Here is an 18,516-nt window from a genome sequence, read left to right as displayed (position 1 = left end):
TTTAAAATATTTAAAAGCTATGTAATAAAATAGGTTTACTCTCAGAATTCTATCAGGCTCACATATATTGGGATAGAAAAAATAACATATCATTTTAAAATTACCAAATAAGTATTATAAATAATAATAATTAACAACTTAAAATATCTGAAAGACATTTTAAAAGGGTTAATTTTGTAATTTTATCCATATCACATAAATTAGGACAAAGTGACCAGTAATGTAGGTTATTTGAAAGTTACATAAAAATATTATAAATCACAATAATTAATAACTTAAAAAAATAAAAATTTGGATGACTCTCGAAATTTCATTTGTGTCACATAAATTGAGACAGCAAAAATAACATATATTGGGTCCATTTTAATTTATTTGTCTTATTTTTTATATTTAAAAATTGCGTAAAAATACTATAAATCATGATAATTGACAACATAAAATATTTCAAAAATGTTGTATGTGGGTAATCTTATTATGCCTTAAATAGCGTCAAACTAATACAGATTTGTGATAAAAAAAACTTATTCATTTATCCACGCAAACAATCGCTTCAAAAACTCGGTTATTAGCCCCAAAATATACCATTTATATTATTGGGCCCGTGCATAGCATGGGCAACATTATCTAATATATATATATTGCCGCTAAAAGTTTTTTGCTATAGTGTTTATATATATAATGCATAATTCAATTTAGCTAAACACCAAAGACATTAAATTTAACTAAATCAGATTGTTCTTAACGTATTTATTGCTTTGGTACAAGAACTTAATAATTTAATATTGTGGTATTAATTTGTTTCATTGTACATGCGTAGTGGGTTGTTAATTCTTGAAAACATTACTCCCTCCGTCCCATATTATAAGTCACCTCTTTCTAAAAATAGCTGAACCACAATATATGTCATTTTATAAAATTTATGCATAAATTACCATATTTTGCCCATTGTATATGAAAATGTATTTACTTTGACTAACCTAGGAAATCTACAAGTAATTAATTTCATTGGGAGAGTACTTCATTCATTAATTAACTACTTTCTTTATTCACTACTTATTCTATAAAATCTGATTTTGAAAAAAATATCAACAAACAAATTAAAAATAAAAGATGAAAAAAAAATCAAAAAAAATCTTGAAAGTTGAAGCTTCAACAAATTTTATCAAGGAAGATGACATTTCAAAAAGTTCAAAAGATGTAAAAATAGAAGACTCAACCAAAACATGTGAAGGCCAAATTGAGAAAAATCAAGATCCAAATAAAGGAGTTATGCATCATTTAAATCAAAAAACAAATGATTTGTTGAACTAGAACTAAAATTCATTTGTCGTCTAATTTCATTATCAATAACATCATATTCAGCAGGAAAATTTACATCAATTTGAAGTAATGGAATTTGAATATTTTGATGTTGTCATGTTTGCTTTAGGAATTTATATATAAAAATATAAAAAAACATTTTACACAAAATATATAGGAAAATTGAGGTGGGAAAAACTTGATTTTTAAATTTTTTGGATCAATTGGTGAAAAAATTTGGCTCCAAAAAGTAAAATTTAAATAGTCATCCAAATGCATTTATATTTTTGAAATCTAACATTTCATCATTTATTACAAAGTTGTCATAAGCAAACATTAAATAAAGGCATAAGGGTAAAATTACATTATTTCTTAATGTAAGTGCAAATGGAAAAGGTAATACGGGACGGAGGGAGTAATAATCAATCAAGGTCAAGCATATATCACGCTAAAAATGGACAAAAATTGACCATCAAAATCAAGTTAGCCTAGGCAACTAAAAAGTAAGACACAAGGAATAACATAATTTAAGAAGTACTCTATATATATAATAGGGATAAGGGTCTGAAAAATACCTTAACTTTGATCAGATTTGCTGTTGCGATACTAAACTTTCATGAGGACCTATTACATCAACTTTGGTCGGATTTGTTGTTGCGATACTAAACTTTCATAAGGACCTATTACCTCCCTAGACTATTTAATACCGTATTTTAAACATATATATTTGCCCACGTGGACATAAAAAATAATGCAAAATTATAAATAGTAATGTGTCCACGTGGGCACTTATATATCTTTAAAATACACTATTAGATAGTTCAGGGGGTAAAAAATACGGTATTAAATAATCTAGGGAGGTAATAGGTCCTTATGAAAGTTTAGTATCGCAACAGCAAATCCGACCAAAGTTGAGGTATTTTTCAGACCCTTATCCCTATATAATATAAGTAATTAAGTAGATTGCTAAGTATTTGTTTTCATTTCGGGTGGGTGGAGTAACTCTTTGCGACGACTTGAAAATGAAAGTGAAACAATAATTAAGTTCAATCTATGGATTAATTATTTGAACTATATTATTAACGCGCTTGATCTGTTATTTGTATTCGAAAAAATAAATAAATTAGATAACAGCTACAATGTTAATTTTTACAAAAAGCATATTTTTATGTTATAACAAAGAGATTAATATACATAAAATTAACTTTTATAAAAAAAATCTGTTATTAATGTGATTTTTATGTCCCAAATAGATGTCATCCGTGACATTTGCGATGTCGAGTAGAGTTGAGATTGAGGTCAAGCAACCATGTTGAATTCCTTATTTTTTGGATATAAGCTATATAAGATAAACTTTGTATATTACATCGATTAATGCTTACCTTTAAAGACAGGATCCATCGAAATCATAATACGGAGAGTTCATTTCTCAAATTATTACTTTTTATAAAAGTCAATATAATATACTCTAATTTGTGTCATTGTAAAATCATTCAACTTATCAATTATTCCGTGAAAGCTAATAAATTAGTATTTTTTTATCACATTAGAATTGTCCAACTTATGAATTGTTCAAAAAATTGCTAAAGTAATTTTTAATTATTTTAAATTCATTAAATTTATGACTGGTTTCTCAAATAATAAATGAATTAAGATAGAGGAAATTTCATGGATGGTCATCCAATCTTATTATACGAGATGTCTTTTGTTACATAATTTTATTTTATTTTTACTTTAATTATCTCAAAAATTGCTTCAATTAGGCTTGAAGAGGCAGTTTATTTGGTATTTTTGAACAGGTTGAACAGAGGAATGAGCAACAATAAAAAGAATCAAAGAATTAAGTTAATAATTATCCTAGAACTCTTTTCTTTTAATCAAGACAGGTTTTAGAACATTCACCTAATCTAATTAAATAAATAAACTAATTAAGGTCAAGACAATTTTTGTGATAACCTGATCAAAATAAGATGATTTTTATTTGATAAAAAAATAAAATAAATACCTAATACTTCGCTTTGGGTTAAAGAGGATATAAACAGCATGGTTCTTGCGTTTGCACCCGCACGCTTTCCTCACGTGACTTCAAAGTCTACTCAAGATTTTATTAAGAGCCTTGTATGATTTTGGTTTAAAAGTTGGTCAAATCTACTTTTAAAATTGATTTTTAGCTTTTGAGTGTTTTGACAAATTTAAAAATAATTAAAAATACTCAAAAAAAAGTTAAAGGTCAAAAAAAGATTCATTTACTTTTTATTTTTTGACTTAAAAATTATTTAGGTTTGACCATTTTTTAATAGCTACTTCATCTGCCCAATAATAGTTGTCTACTATTGACTTGACACATTTCTTAAGAAACAATAAATAATAGAGTAATATTACTATTTTATCCTTTGACTTTATTAAATTTAATGCTCTGAAAAATTTGTTAATAAATAATATTTAATAGCAAAAGTAAAATAGACATAAAAAAATAAATTATCTTTTAATTTTTTAAATTAAATAAATATTATTGAAGTAACTATTTTTAATATAGTGAACAAACGAATGAAGTTTTTTTTTTTTTTTTTTAAAGCAAATCGAAATAGGCCCTATGTCTATTCTCCTCTTATAAATAAAGCTCATCCAATTTTCTCTCTCCATTGTCCCAAAGTACTTCTGCTATTTAATTCAAAGCTCTCTCTTAAACAAATTCCTCTATTTCTGTGCCTCTCTTTTTTGCCTAAATCAAAATAAGAAATTATTTCTTACCAATACTTTTCTTCTTAATTCCACCATGTCTGCCTTTGGAAAATTTGTTGTAATTATGGCTGTTGTTATGTTAGCCATTAGTTTAGATAAAGCTTGTGCTGGAGATCCAGATATGCTTCAAGATGTTTGTGTTGCTGATCTTACCAACAGTAAGTTCCATTTTACTTCCGAACTACTTTTTTTTAGTCTGTTTCAAAATGAATGATCATTTCCCTCTTTTTCGATAACACTTTAATTGATTTCAGTTTTTCATTTGTCATTTGTTTAAGGCCGCAAGATTAGAGATTATTTTGATGCATTTGGCATAAATTAAACTGAGGCCCACAAAATTGAAAAATCTTCTTTAATTTTTCAAAATTTTGTGTCGAGTCAAACTAGTTCAATTCTTTTTAACGAGACAGCTGCTTCTCTCTTTTTTGGTTTCTTTGAGACTGAGAAAGATAGATTCTTGATAAGTTTGTTTGTGCCTTATACTTGTCCAAATTGCTTCTTCTTGCTTGCTTACTTGTTATACCATTTATTATGAGTGTTGAATCAAGATCCAACATTCCAACTATACAAATTAGCTGGCAAAAGTTAAAAGAAGAAAATTGACTATATCAGTTATTAATTTCTACCAATAATTGTTTCAAATTATTTATCATTAATATAATTGTTCTTAAACACTCCAAAATGCCTCAAAAAATAGATATTTAATAAAAAGATTATATCTTTAAAAAAATATAATTAAATGTAAAATAAATTTTAAACGAGTATTGGTTAGCAGCGGTCACCAAATATAATCAATTCCTCCAACTTTTTTTTTTCTCGTTAAGAGCAGTTTGGTACACCCACTTTTGAAATCAATCATAAACGATATACTTTTATCACTTCCTCAAATGATTATATCTTCTTAGAGTAGTAAGATTTTAAATCGAAAAAAAAAATGATGTTTTCTTTATTTTTTTCAAGTGACAAATATTTTGGATCAATTTTTTTTACTAAAGTAAAATATAAAAAGGACAAAAAGATAGTACTACTTAGCGAACATTTCGTACTATATATACAATAAAAAAAATGTCTTCCACATCATTATCTGATCATTAATTTTATACTATTCATGTAAAAACACACTACTTATGCAATTTTCTGTTTTATGTACACGAAAACAGGCTTAACCGTAAATGGTTATTTTTGTAAGAAGAACTTTTCAGAAATAGACTTTTCATCAATGGTCATAGCAAAGGCAGGAGCAACCAACAATACATTTGGTTCTTTAGTCACAGGTGCAAATGTCATGAAAGTCCCTGGTCTTAACACACTTGGTGTGTCCATGGCTCGTATTGACTATGCCCCTGGTGGAATTAACCCACCTCACACTCATCCTCGTGCCACTGAAATGATTTTTGTATTAGAGGGTGAATTAGACGTTGGCTTTATTACAACATCGAATGTTTTGATTACAAAACATATTGTTAAAGGTGAAGTGTTTGCTTTCCCTAGAGGACTTGTACATTTCCAGCAGAACAATGGGGATGTTCCGGCAGCCGTCGTCGCGGGGTTCAACAGCCAGTTACCGGGGACTCAATCGATTGCTACAACGTTGTTCGCTTCATCACCAAGTGTTCCTGATAGTGTCTTGACTAAAACATTCCAAGTTGGTACTAAGCAAATTCAGAAAATTAAGTCAAGGCTTGCACCTAAGAAATAAATATTGTTTCGTTAATTAATTGTTCTTTGTAACAATAATTTACTTTGGTGAGTTTGTTAATTGACAAAGATTTGTGTGTTTATATACGATGGGGTCGGATTGGATTTTTTTTTTTTGTGTCCTTTTTAAAATTTATCTCCAATAATGTTGTAATAGCCTATTGTTTCTCTGTTGATCAAGAATAAATGTGATCAATTTCTAATTTTACGCTCCATAATTAGTAAACTAATTACCTGAAAAAAAGGTAAGACAACTTATTTCTAAAAAAGTCATTAGACAACTTGTATCTAGCTCACGTGAATTTGCATATATCGATGTCAAATAACATACTAGTCAACATATTAATCTTAAAAAATGAATTACGTAATGTGTATCTTTAAAAGGTGTTTTTGAAATAATAATGAACTACCTACTTGTCTAATTTTCTTTACGCAACTAAGTAATTAGTGCATTAATCTAAGCTAAATAAATTGCCGGTATTGAAGTCACTTGTGCCTAAAGCAATTTTGATTTGAAAAATAAATTCAACAAAAGAGGGTAAAAAGGAATGATTCTACCATCAGATAAAAATTGGATAATGGGATGTCAGTAGTGAAGAACAACTGTACCAATTATGGATTTTCAAGTATGTTATGATACGAATGATGATGAGAAAGTAAAAAGCAGTAAAGGTTCTCACACAATAATCAGGGTTAGGTGAATTATTAATTGAGAAAATTTTAGATATATCCAATATTAAATCAAAATTAGACCTTTTTTAGTAGATGTTTCTTGAGAATTGAACACAATTAAGAAGAAGTAATTCTTTAATAATGGTATAATTGGAAACAATTGCTATCTTTTATCTTGAATTTCTTAAGTGACACTTATTTTGAGACGAAGAGAATAACACTTAGGTGCCACTATAATGTCATATTGTGCAAAGTGGCTTACGCATCAAATTGTGATAATTGACTAATATTTGCGTAAAATCTAGTTTACTTCATATTGTGGAGATAGAACGAAACATTTGTCCTTCGAGGAAAAAACATTTAAAAGGATACGTATGTAGTAGTTAAGTTTGTAAAGTTTAGACAGCAGAAGGAGATCAAAATAAAAGAGGGTTAGGTGATCTCTTTTATAAAGGTTTGGTTGACCTACCTCCATTATTATGTCTGTCTGTCTATCGAGTGAGTGAGCAAAGTTTGCTTCTTGAGAAATTAACGACTCAAACTGATTTTAAGAACTAAAAAAACGTGTAGTTTCTACAGATTTATGCCAAAGATATATACAGTAAATTATTTGATTTAGAGACTCCTAAAGTAATACAATTATCAATTCACGATTACTCATTTGTATATCAACATAGGTTGTGAGGCAGTGATGAGATTGTATGAGCTATGTAGACTGTAGTGCGTTATCCGAATTTAATTAGTTGGAACTTCTGCACCAAAAACTGAGTGAAAAAACATTAAAAAAAAGATTACTCTTTTGTATGACCATCGTAATCCTAAACTTGAAAGAAAATGCAATATAGTAAAGCATTTGCCAACCGCGATGCAACAAATGAGCATGGTCTTTCTAATTCTTTAAGGAAAAAGTAACGTAGCATTTCATATGGAAAGATACTATACATAACATAAGGCTGTTATATATCTTTTGGACCAACAGATTGCTGAGTTCTTGATAATTAAATAGCATGCTTTAATTATAATAAGTACTCCCAACTCTGTTTGGTCCATATTATTTGTTTTTTAAGTACTCCCTCCGTCCCATTTTATGTGATGTACTTTGATTTGGCACAAACTTTAAGAAAAATGGAAAGACTTTTAAAACTTGTGGTCCAAAATGAATGATAGAAATTTGTGTGGTTGTAAATCATTTCATTAAGGGTAAAAAAGACATTTTATAGGCAAATTGTTACTTAAAATAGAAATGTGTCATTCTTTTTGGGACTGACTAAAAAGGAAAGTGAGTCATATAAATTGGGACAGAGGGAGTAATATTTTTGTACTACTCTGTTAAACGGCTCACTTAATTAAATGGACAGCAAAGGTGAATACTTCTTATTATTTTAAAATGGTCAAATAAAACAATTATTAGTATTTAGAACGGGAAGAAATACATAATTTTGTACTCCCTCCATTTCATATTAAGTTAATTTTTAAGGCATTTTCCATTTTTCAAATTAACTTAATTGTTCAGTTTTCAAGACTACTTTTAGAGTGTTCTTCCAATTTTATCCTTCATTAGTTAGTCTTGGAACAAGTGATTAATTAATATTTAGTTATTTTAATCATAAATTTGACAATAATTAATAAGGATAACAATGAAAAACTAGGTTCAATTTTTGTCTTAATCTACTTTTCTTTAACTTACTATGGAATGAAGGGAGTAATAAGTAGGCTTCTTACTTTCCTTCGCTCATGGAGAGTAGTATATAAAGAATCTTTGTAACGTTAAACTCACACGACCAAACTTGGTACAAGTTTAATGTTTTATCCATAACTCGCAGACTTGAGTTGCTCCTAGTTGATTTTATACTCCCTCCGTCCCTATTTAGTTGTCCATATTTCCTCTTTTAGTTGTCCCTATTTAGTTGTCCATTTTGACAAATCATGAAAAGACAATAAATTTTTTCCTATTATACCCTTATTTAAATAAAGTTGTCATAAATAAAGTAAATAAACTTATGAACTTCCTAGCATTGATTAGTTATCTTGAGTGAATTTATTTTGGAATTGTAAATTGTACTATAAAGATAAAATTATAACTTCACTATGCTAATCATTGTTGCCTTAATCTGTATGCCATTTCTAAAGTGGACAACTAAATAGGGACAGGGAGTATCATACTTTCCATTATCAAATTAATAAGAGAAAAAACAATAAGTGAAATAGCCCTTAAAAACAAATTTATGAGCTTGAATTATCTTTTGAAACAAATATTGCAGATTTGAGCAAGGTACCTTCCGGAAACAACCTCTTTACCTCTACAAGGTAGTATAGTAAGATTTGTGTACCCTCTCCAACCTCCACTTATGAAATATCACCGGTTATGTTACTACATTTTTTTAAAAACATTTGAGTTTGTTTTCAAGTGTTTTAAGAAAATATTACAGTCGAATAGTAGAATAAGACTCCAAATAGGAAATTACACCTAATGATCTTGAAAAAACGAATGGTCTTGCACATTTGGCCCTAACTTAGGCAAATTAGGTTTCAAAAAGGAGACAATCAGATCACACCCTGTGATTCTTCTTCAAGCATGAATACGGCTAATGACGTGATTAGTCAACTGATATGTCTTCATTTTGTTTTGCCATCTGGGACTGCAAACCGCAACACGGGTTGCTGTTTACCATCAGGGATGGCAAAAAGAACAATGGGTTTTTGAGGTCTTAAGAAGGGAACATCACATCTGAAGTAGCCCTTCCTCTCCAGCTGCAACACGTCTCCACGTTGCAGATTTCTCATGTTAGAATCACCAAGTGCTGGAGTCTCCTTCCTTGTGCAAGGATTAACAACATCGACGAAGTTCTCATCTTCCTCGAGCTGCAAGACCAAAAATTAGCAATTCAGTATGTGATCAACCCACTATTAGCAAAATCTTTGTTGCAGTAAACATCTTCACAGATATTCTGTGAACTGCCAAGTTCAGGTGGACAAAAAATACAATTCCAAATCAGAACATTATAAAAATTGAAAGGCATTCTATTACTTCAAATGTACATTGTCAATGAGAAAGGCCCAATGGGTACTAATCCATTTCATTACGCTGTAATGGATTATAAACAGATTCATAGTACTCTCTGCTTTTATTACATTTTGTTTTCCATACCATCCCTTCCTATCATCTACTTCCCAAAATTTGTACAAAAGCATCTACTAATAAAGTTCATAACTCTAAATCAGTCTTAGTATGGAGAAGGGCCACTCTTGATCAATGTATGCAGAAAATATTGTTTCACCACTGCTTAAATTGAGAAGGGCACTCTTTACCAATGCATGCAAAAAATATCGTTTCACCACTCTTAAATGCTTGACATACATCAACAGTAACATACTCAGCATTTATTAAGTTCTAATATTTTCATATAGACAACCCAATCTCTACCATTGTTTAAATGTTTGACATACCTCAACAGTAATATAAACTCAGCATTCATAAGTTCTAATATTTCTCACGTAGACAACCCAAATAATTCATCACCAATATTTCCCACAAGCTCCATCCAAACCACATAAAATGCACTCATCTCTAGTCAATCTTATTACTAAATCAAAAGTTCTTACCATTATATGGGGAATCATATCATTTTTTTTTTAAAATCCTAAAGGGAAGAGTCATAAGTTGCACCTTAAAGTTGTCCAGAAAAGTCACTTTACACACTCATCCTTTACGGGCGACCTATTACCTCCCTATTCTTATTTTTAATGGAACTAATAACACCCTAAAATCTATTTGGCAAAAATATATATATATGAAAGAAAATAGTCGCATAAAAAATAAAATAGTGTGGCAATATATACGATGTGGCACGTGTGTAATACACCTCCCGACATGCAACTGGTTTTATATTTTCACGGAGTGATTCATTCCATTAAAAATAAGAATAGGAGGGGAATAGGCTCGCCCATAAAGTACGAGTGTGTAAATGACTTTTCTGGACAATCTTAAGGTGCAACTTATGTCTTTTTCCTATGCTTGACAGAGTTAAACAATATTGTATATCATAAGACACTCAAAAGTTTTAAGAGTTCAACTAACCATGTGGAGGAAAGAAAGACTAGAGTTAGTTTACTAAAAAGGATAAGCTAAAATTTCATGATTTGCAGTAACAGTATGTGAACACTGAACACTAGTCTACACAGAGCTATACACGAGTAGCATACTTATCATTTCCAAGTTCGAAGTCATTTGCGAAAAAAACTAAAATCATCCCTACTTCCCAATACATCTCAAAACTCTATCCAAACATAGAAAGGCACACTTCGATTTATTTGTATCAATCTTATTATTTAAGACTTTTGAGCTGAGGGTCTATCCAAAACAGCCTCTCTACCCCCACAGAGGTCCCCAGGTAAGGTCCGTGTAGATCCTGGCCTCCCCATGGTATGATGTTGTTGTTGCTGTTGTAATGTTATTACTCAAGAAATAATAGCCCCCTTCTTACCCATCCAAAAACAAAAAAGACAATAGCCTCTTATTATTATTACACGGGAAATATAATATTTGCTGTTTCCTAACTTCACATAACCATAAAACAGTCGCAAGTTCTAAGAATTTGATTAAATTAGAACTCAAAATTTAATAGGGGATGTGGAGGAGAAAAGGACTAGAGATAAGTTTAATAAAAGGATAGGCTGGACTTTGAAACCCCACCTAAATATAGAACATATTGAAGTGAAAGGAGCCATACCTTCTTTTTTGTAATTAAATAGTCAAAATCAACCACAGAGAGTTTAACAAGTTCATCACTCTCTGGCAGCCAAGTCAGCTTTAACTTTGTTGTTTTAACTGACCCTTCAAGATGCAGAATCCCAGACAGATGAGTAACATTACCCTCTTGGTCCTTCTGTATCTCTTTCACTATTGCATTGCCCCAGTCCATCAATGTTACTTCCTCATTGACAGAGATTGATACAGCATCATCATAGTCTATCCAGATTCTCTTGGTGTAAGTTGTTGCTTTTTCCCCAGCACCTGCATATTTTTTATGCTTGGGTACAATACGTACAAAAGGATCATCTGGTCCATTACTCAAAGTCAACAAGACTCGTCTTTCTTCAATAACAGCGGTATGCCTAGGACATACAGGATCAATGATCTTCTTATTAGTGGCCCATAGCTTGTCCCACTCCATTAGATTGAGATTCTTTGATGCTCCCTATAAATTTTGTGAAGAACATTCTTAGGCTTCAAAATACAATATCAAAGATATAAAAGAATGCTTCCTAATACAGAATCTCAGATTAGTCATGGACTTGCTTTACAATGCTTCAGACTACAAATGTAAGTCCAGTAAGCAATAATGAAATGATGTTTCTCCCCCTTCACCCAAACAAGAAAAAAGGGAGGATGAAAAACTACAACAACAAACAATCTCTCCTTTCAGGCTTATCACAGAAAATACAGAGGTGATTTTGCTTAATTAGATTATGAAATTAGCGGTTGTTCCAAAAGGATGCCTTCCCAGATGCACAATAATTTTCTGAATGATTTTAAAAACATGTATTTGTGTTGATGATGTTAATTGTATTCAAATTAACAATAAAGCAACATCCTTAGTATCTTACTTGTTCAAGAATGAACTGTATCAGCGCCTCAATCTTCAGCCCTCTGCGCACAATCCCTTGTACGGTCGGAAAACGAGGATCATCCCACCCTTCGACCAGTCCATTTTGCACAAACCACAGCAACTTACGCTTGCTAAGAAGTGTATAGACCAAATTCAGCCGACTAAATTCATAAATATGAACTTTTCTGAAACCCATATCAGTTTGAATCCAATAATACTGATCATTCCTATCATGATATTCACTAGATCGAAGTGCATGTGTAATACCCTCAAATGCATCTACAAATGGGCATGCAAAGTCATAAGTAGGGTATACTTTATATTTAGCACCAATCCTATGGTGAGGAGTCTGATTGCAACGGTAATATACTGGGTCCCTAACTGACTTGTTAGGATCCTGCATATCCAATTTCCCTCTAACACAACACATTGTTCCCCTCTCTGAACCAGCAATCATCTCTTTCCATAATTTCAAATTCTCCTCCACACTATTGTTCCTACACCTAGATTCTATTCCATCCATTCTTTCTTTTTGCATTTGCTCCCTTGGGGTATCATCCACATAGGCTTTACCCTCACGAATCAATTTCTCTGCCATCTCCATTAATTGTGGAAAGTAATCAGATGTATATGTCACAGTCCTATACTTAATTCCAAGAGTTTCAATATCTTTCAGTAGATTATCCACAAATTCATTGCTTTCCTTATCAGGATTTGTGTCATCAAAACGAATAATAACTTCCCCTTGGTATCTTTCAGCAAAATACTGGTTCAGTAATGCTGCTTTTGAGTGACCAATATGGAGATAACCACTGGGTTCTGGTGCAAACCTCAACCGCACTTTTCCAACTTCTGCCTCAGGAAGATCTACCTCAGATGTCGGTTTCCTACTTTCTTTTTCCTTGTCAGCGGCATCACCATTTACTTTGGCCAGATTAGCATTTGAGCCTTGTTGCTCTTTCACTTTGGATGCAGTTGGTTTTACCGAGCCTTTCTTTCCCACATATGTTGCTGTGACTTCATTTAGAACACCATATTCAGCTAATATTGAGTTGAACCACCTTGCCAGATTTTGGTACTTCTTAGATGATCGTAGGCTTTCCCATCTCTTCCCAGTACCTATTGCACAAGAAAGTTTTAAGCACAAATAATAAAGTAGAGTAGGGACTCATTTAATTATAAAATAAACATTTATTCACATCAGATTTGGTCCAACTAAGAGTCTGTTTACAGGCAAAAGATAGATCTAGGTGTCGTCAAAAATGCAACCTTATGAATCAAAGAGAAAACACAACCTTTTCAATCTATCATCATTGATGAGACCACTTACAAGAAATTCATGCGTTACTCACAGGGGTCTAAATTTATGATCTGGTCTTGTGGTGTCCCAAAAAGTGGAGCAAAAGACAAAGAGACCTTTTTTTCCAAACACAAAGCAAAAGTACGTTTCAAAGCATTAAGGTTAAGAGTCCAAGTGTTGATCATCTTAGTGCCTTTTTTAAAAACTCACCACACTGCTTTTTTCAGACATCTTACACTCTTACTTCATTGCAAGAAACCTTTTCCCTAAATGTATTTGAAAATCACCAAGCATGGTACTAGCTCCAAATGTTAACTGACATTTCCAGCTCAAATAGAATGAGAGCTCTACCAACATTTTAACAGCGAAAAGGCAAAAAGCAACAAGCCACCTGGGGCTTTAAGGGAGAAAGTGAAAAATGAAGTCCATAATTTACAAAACATAAGAATCAGCTCGCATATTGGAATTTAGCACTTACAACATCGTTTTACAATTGAAATCATTAATTTCAATATGCAACATACTGTCAGTAAAGATACCAATTGCTCAAATTAAATGCAATTTAAATAACTTCAATGAGTTGGAAAATATCTTCAACCACAAAAAAAAAATTAGGTTTCACTTAATCAACAATAAGAAAAATTAATCAATAACTTCAATTTTATATTCAGTTGCTTTGAACTTCTTTAATGATTAAACTTTAATTTTTTTGAACTTGGTAACTTCGTATTATATTACAACAATTTTTTTTGATTTGCACCGGGTGTCCGAGTCTTTTTGAGCCCCGACTAATCCCGGGGGTGCACAGGCCCTCGGCAAGGAGGTATTATATTACAACAATACAACCCATGTACTGAAACCTTATATACAGATGTACTCCAAACTCCACTGCTCTATGTCTATATTGTTAATAATTAAACTTAATTATAAGAGCCACTCTTATATCCTAACAATAAAAAAGAAAAAGAATTGAAGAATAAAATCTGACATCTAGCAGACAAGGAAATGGGAAACAGTAGTAAAAGAAGATTTGTTGCAAACTAGAGAGTAAACCAATTAGAACACAAAAGTGAACTAGGAGAGGAATCCTAGTATTAAATAGAAAAACGCCCTATAATCCTCCTTTTTCTCTTTATTTGTCAATAAAGACATGGAAATAAGCAATAACTTTGTGCCTCAACATCTTTGAAATTGCTTCACTTCACCAATGAGAAGCGAGTCAGCGACAACCCTTCACTTAGAATCCAAATAATTTTTGTTCCTACGAGATATGTGCCTTGGAAGAAAAGGATAGGCCGATAGGAGTGTCTGATAAAAAATCAATTGTCAAAAGAGAGTGCTTGATAAAAGTCTGGCTATTAGTATGAACAAGGACACATTGCCCCATAGGTTATAGTGTAACTAAGGGGAGACATCATATATCATGTGAGAAGGAACTAATGAAAAATAAAAAGGCCAAAGGCATTACGGTCTCCTAAACTGTGCTACATTGAGCTATTTAGTAAACCTTTTCCATAACAGAACTTTGCCTCAAAATTTAAAATTAACCCATTCAGTCCTTCGAAATAGAATTTGACAGAGAATCAACAGTTGAGATGTTTTTGAACATGACTAGAACAAGAACGAAAAAGTCATATATGAATACATCCAAATAAAGGGGAAATATTTTAGCTATAGTTCGGAAGAAATCATTTATGCTCCGACAATTAATAAGCTAATATCTAACTTCTTTAATAACCAACTACCTGAGGGATCAATGGCCACATGGTTCAAAACTCCGCGGATAATGGAACCACCACGCTGCCTTCTCTAAAGCTATATGTGACTTTACTTCCCCTAGGCTAGGATACAATCAAAGATTTCTCCAGCTATCCTTTTCAAACCCACTACTAGCTACACATTCTTTTTTTCTGCCCAAACGATTATTCACTTTCTTTTCCATAAGCAATCAAAAACCTCACTACCCCAGTGCTGATACTCATCTACAAATTCTTCTTCCATAGATTCTATTTGGCTATAAAAAGGCCGAAATGCAAAATCAAACCATGTAGATTCAACAATTTAAAGCTGTACATAGTTCCTTCTACTTTTAAAGAATAAACGCAGACCAGTGTTCATTTCAAACACCCATCGAGTTTGATATTCAGTCTGTGTTTAATTCATGCAGTACTCTGCCACCCGGGAAAATCTAGCCTACTCAGGAAGCTAATCTAATTGCAATTCCTAATAGCAGCCTCACAAATAAAATGATAGTACTTCTTAAAAAATACTAGATAAGTTCGACATAAAGGCACTAAACATTTTTTAATATTTGAATCAGCTACCTGCAAGGCCAGACCAAACTGCAATATCTGCAATTGAGAGGCTATGTCCAACAAGAAATGTGTGCTGCAGAAGATATCCATCCACGTAGCCACATGCTTCCTCAAATTGAGAGCCAGAAGCAAATATAGGAGCATACTCTAGCCATTCGTCTATCTGCAATAACGATGGAGGAAGAAAAAAAAGGAGAGAATAGTAAAAATCAAATATTAATTTTAAAAATGACAAAGAGCTCATTTGAATATTTTTCAAGGTTCTCATTTGCACATTTGAAAACAGAAAATAGATCTAAGTCAATGCTTTGAGATGCAGAATTTAAAAGACCACCTGGCTAGACTCAATGGCGTCCCGCTGGTACAGATCGGGTATGTTAGCAACCCGACTAATGTGCCTCAGAAGCACAAAATTTCCCCACAGCTTCAGTCTGAAAATTAGGTTGAGTTAAGATACTGAAGGGAAGTTGGAAGAAGGGAAGATAGATACACTTAAGAAACAGTTTAACATCATGTTTTACATTTGATATTACTACAAACATTTCTAACATAGCTAAATAGTGACACGTGTTTTTGATAAAAGAGTGCACACTACATGAAAACACAGATTGACATACCCAAGAGCAATGAAAAATATGGTCAATTGGTTATTCTAAACACCATGATATGCATAGAGAAATAACATCAAGGGGCTATATCACTATTGACTATTGAGATTCATCTAATTAAACAATTAACAGAAATGAATTCTTTTGCGGTTTTTCAACCCGATATGTATTAGTGGAGGATGCCACATGCACCAGCAAACTGAGCAGACCCTCATAAGTTTTCAATCAGTCTGATATAATTTCATCCTAAAAATAGGGTTAATGGTTATTTTACTCCGGACAATAGGTTCGAAGAAAAGCAAGCCACCAATAGACCCTTAGCACAACAATAACTTTCACATTTTCGTTTCTAACCAATCCCGGAACCAACGACAGGTCAAAGCATGACCCAACCATAACAATGTTCTAAAATTTCACTGTTTACATACAATCACCATTCTCGAAAAGGCAGGAAACAATTCTCTATAGCTTATCTAGCAAAGCTGCTGCTTTATATTCATAATATGTTCAGACAACACCATTTAAATCTATCCCTAGGTTAACTCACCGTATCTCCATCAAAAAAGACAATAATACGTTTATTATGTAAAACTTACCTTAGTCTATGTCTCATCAAGTAATGGTAACTAGATATCTTCCAGACGCCCTTAAGGGCTCGTTTGGTACGATGGATGAAGGACAACTAATCCCGCGAATAGCAGGATAACTTATTCCGAGATTAGTTACCCCAAGATTGTAGTGTTATTTTTATCTCAGATTGAGGGTGGATAAGCAATATTGACATAACTAATGCTAGGATAATTAATTTCGGAATAACTTGTTGCCCAACCAACCCAACTAAACGATCCCTAAGTCTTTTTAAAAAACAACAAACAAATAACGAGAAAACTACAAACGCAAGCAAAATCGTACAGGAAAAAGAAAACAAATCAATAGGCGAAAAGCTGGGCAAATAGCGGAGAAATTGATAAATTACCCATTATCTAGATGTATAATAGGAGTAGAACCAGGAGTAAGAGTTGGATCAGTAGAGATTGGAACTCCGGCGATCTTCGCCGCCGCAATGACAGCCAAAGGCGGAGAATCCGCAGGGAAGGATAGTTTCAGCTCCATCACTCGCCGCCGCTACAAAATATCTCCACAGCTAAGAGAGGAATGAGGAATTAATACTACGTTAAGGGATAGAGAGAGAGGAGACTAAACCAGCGGCCGCCAATGGTAAATAAAGAGAATACAAAGGCAAACGAAGAAGGTTTATGCGTAGACACTACAACGCAGGGTTTTTACTTTATGGATAGAATAACCAATTTTCCTTTCTTCTACTAATTTTATCTTTTTGACCGGTTTTCCCTATTTTTGCTTGCCAAGTTTTGCTAAGCGATTAGAGTCGTTTCCTAATAGGTATGGGAGAAAATAACGTATGAATTACATTACTTCGATTAAGCTTTCGAAAAATAGGTAAGTAAGTATTTTGAACGATAGCAGAAGCTAATGTATTTTTGAAAAAACACATGAAGCACTTTTATAAAGTTTGATTCAATATTTAAAAAAAATATCTCAAAATAATGCTTTTAATATTTATTGGCTAAACACAAATTACTTGTCACCAAATATATATATTTTTAGTACACTTTTGAAAGAATATGGTTAAAGACAATTGCCTTTTGAAATGGTACAAAACTAGGTATTTTCGTAAACAAAATTCTTTTAGAAATTATGTAATTCATATTATTTTAACACTTCAAACCAACCATAAAATAAGAAATAATTTCAACGTAACTAATATTTGTATTATTAATCTCAGCATTACTAAATACTCTTTATTCAACACTAGTCACTACATGGGTTTGATACATCAAATAAGGATAATCCGAAGTTAAAATTTGAGATTCACTCTAACTTTATTCATGTTTAGGACCCGTTTGGCCCCAAAAATACTTGGAAAAAACTTGAAAAGTGGTGTTTAATTATATAACTTGACCAATATATTTGCCAAGTATCCCAAGTTCCCAAATACTAGGAAAAAAAAACTAGTATTTGGGCCAAGTTCTAATATTTGAGAATTTTTTTTAAAAAAAAATACCTCAAACTTTTATATTTTATAAAAAATATTCATTCTTTATTAATTTCAACTAATATTTTTTACTACCGCCTCCGAAAAAGTTTGAGTTCTACTTTGAGTGATAAAATTGAGAAAAAGGAACAATTTGTGTTTAATAAGTTCTAACTATAACTGAATCAGTGACAAGTTTGAGTATGCAATTAATGTATTG

The 18,516-nt window shown here is 32.0% G+C and overlaps 2 protein-coding genes across 2 annotated transcripts; one reads left to right on the top strand and one right to left on the bottom strand.

The window, feature by feature from the left end:
* Window positions 1–4,014: 4,014 nt before the first annotated feature.
* Window positions 4,015–5,818, top strand: OXAOXA (germin-like protein; the record flags this gene model as incomplete). The annotated part of the gene is given in 2 exon segments (NM_001288440.1): window positions 4,015–4,199; window positions 5,202–5,818. Coding segments are annotated over 2 exon segments (663 nt in total). The 3' UTR covers window positions 5,741–5,818.
* A 2,920-nt stretch (window positions 5,819–8,738) lies between these two features.
* Window positions 8,739–17,545, bottom strand: LOC102601645 (glutamate--tRNA ligase, cytoplasmic). The gene is made up of 6 exons (XM_006358447.2): window positions 17,220–17,545; window positions 15,970–16,066; window positions 15,645–15,798; window positions 12,019–13,139; window positions 11,142–11,609; window positions 8,739–9,273 (listed from the first exon to the last, which is right to left on the bottom strand). Exons 1-6 carry the CDS (start codon window positions 17,354–17,356, stop codon window positions 9,028–9,030), a joined length of 2,223 nt encoding a protein of 740 aa, XP_006358509.1. The 5' UTR covers window positions 17,357–17,545; the 3' UTR covers window positions 8,739–9,027.
* Between the last annotated feature and the right edge of the window lie 971 nt (window positions 17,546–18,516).

This window comes from Solanum tuberosum, unplaced genomic scaffold (genome assembly GCF_000226075.1).
Source record: "Solanum tuberosum cultivar DM 1-3 516 R44 unplaced genomic scaffold, SolTub_3.0 scf00277, whole genome shotgun sequence".
NCBI classification, from domain to species: domain Eukaryota; kingdom Viridiplantae; phylum Streptophyta; class Magnoliopsida; order Solanales; family Solanaceae; genus Solanum; species Solanum tuberosum.
This window is presented reverse-complemented; position numbering and strand designations above follow the sequence as displayed.

Bases quoted from the DNA above. Each gene is read 5' to 3' on its own strand.
- LOC102601645 (XM_006358447.2), bottom strand. From the start codon at position 17,356: ATGGAGCTGAAACTATCCTTCCCTGCGGATTCTCCGCCTTTGGCTGTC. The intron at 16,067-17,219 runs GTAATTTATCAA...CCTAATTTTCAG, and splicing joins ATTATACATCTAGATAATGG to ACTGAAGCTGTGGGGAAATT. The intron at 11,610-12,018 runs GTAAGATACTAA...CAAAATTTATAG, and splicing joins TACAGTTCATTCTTGAACAA to GGAGCATCAAAGAATCTCAA.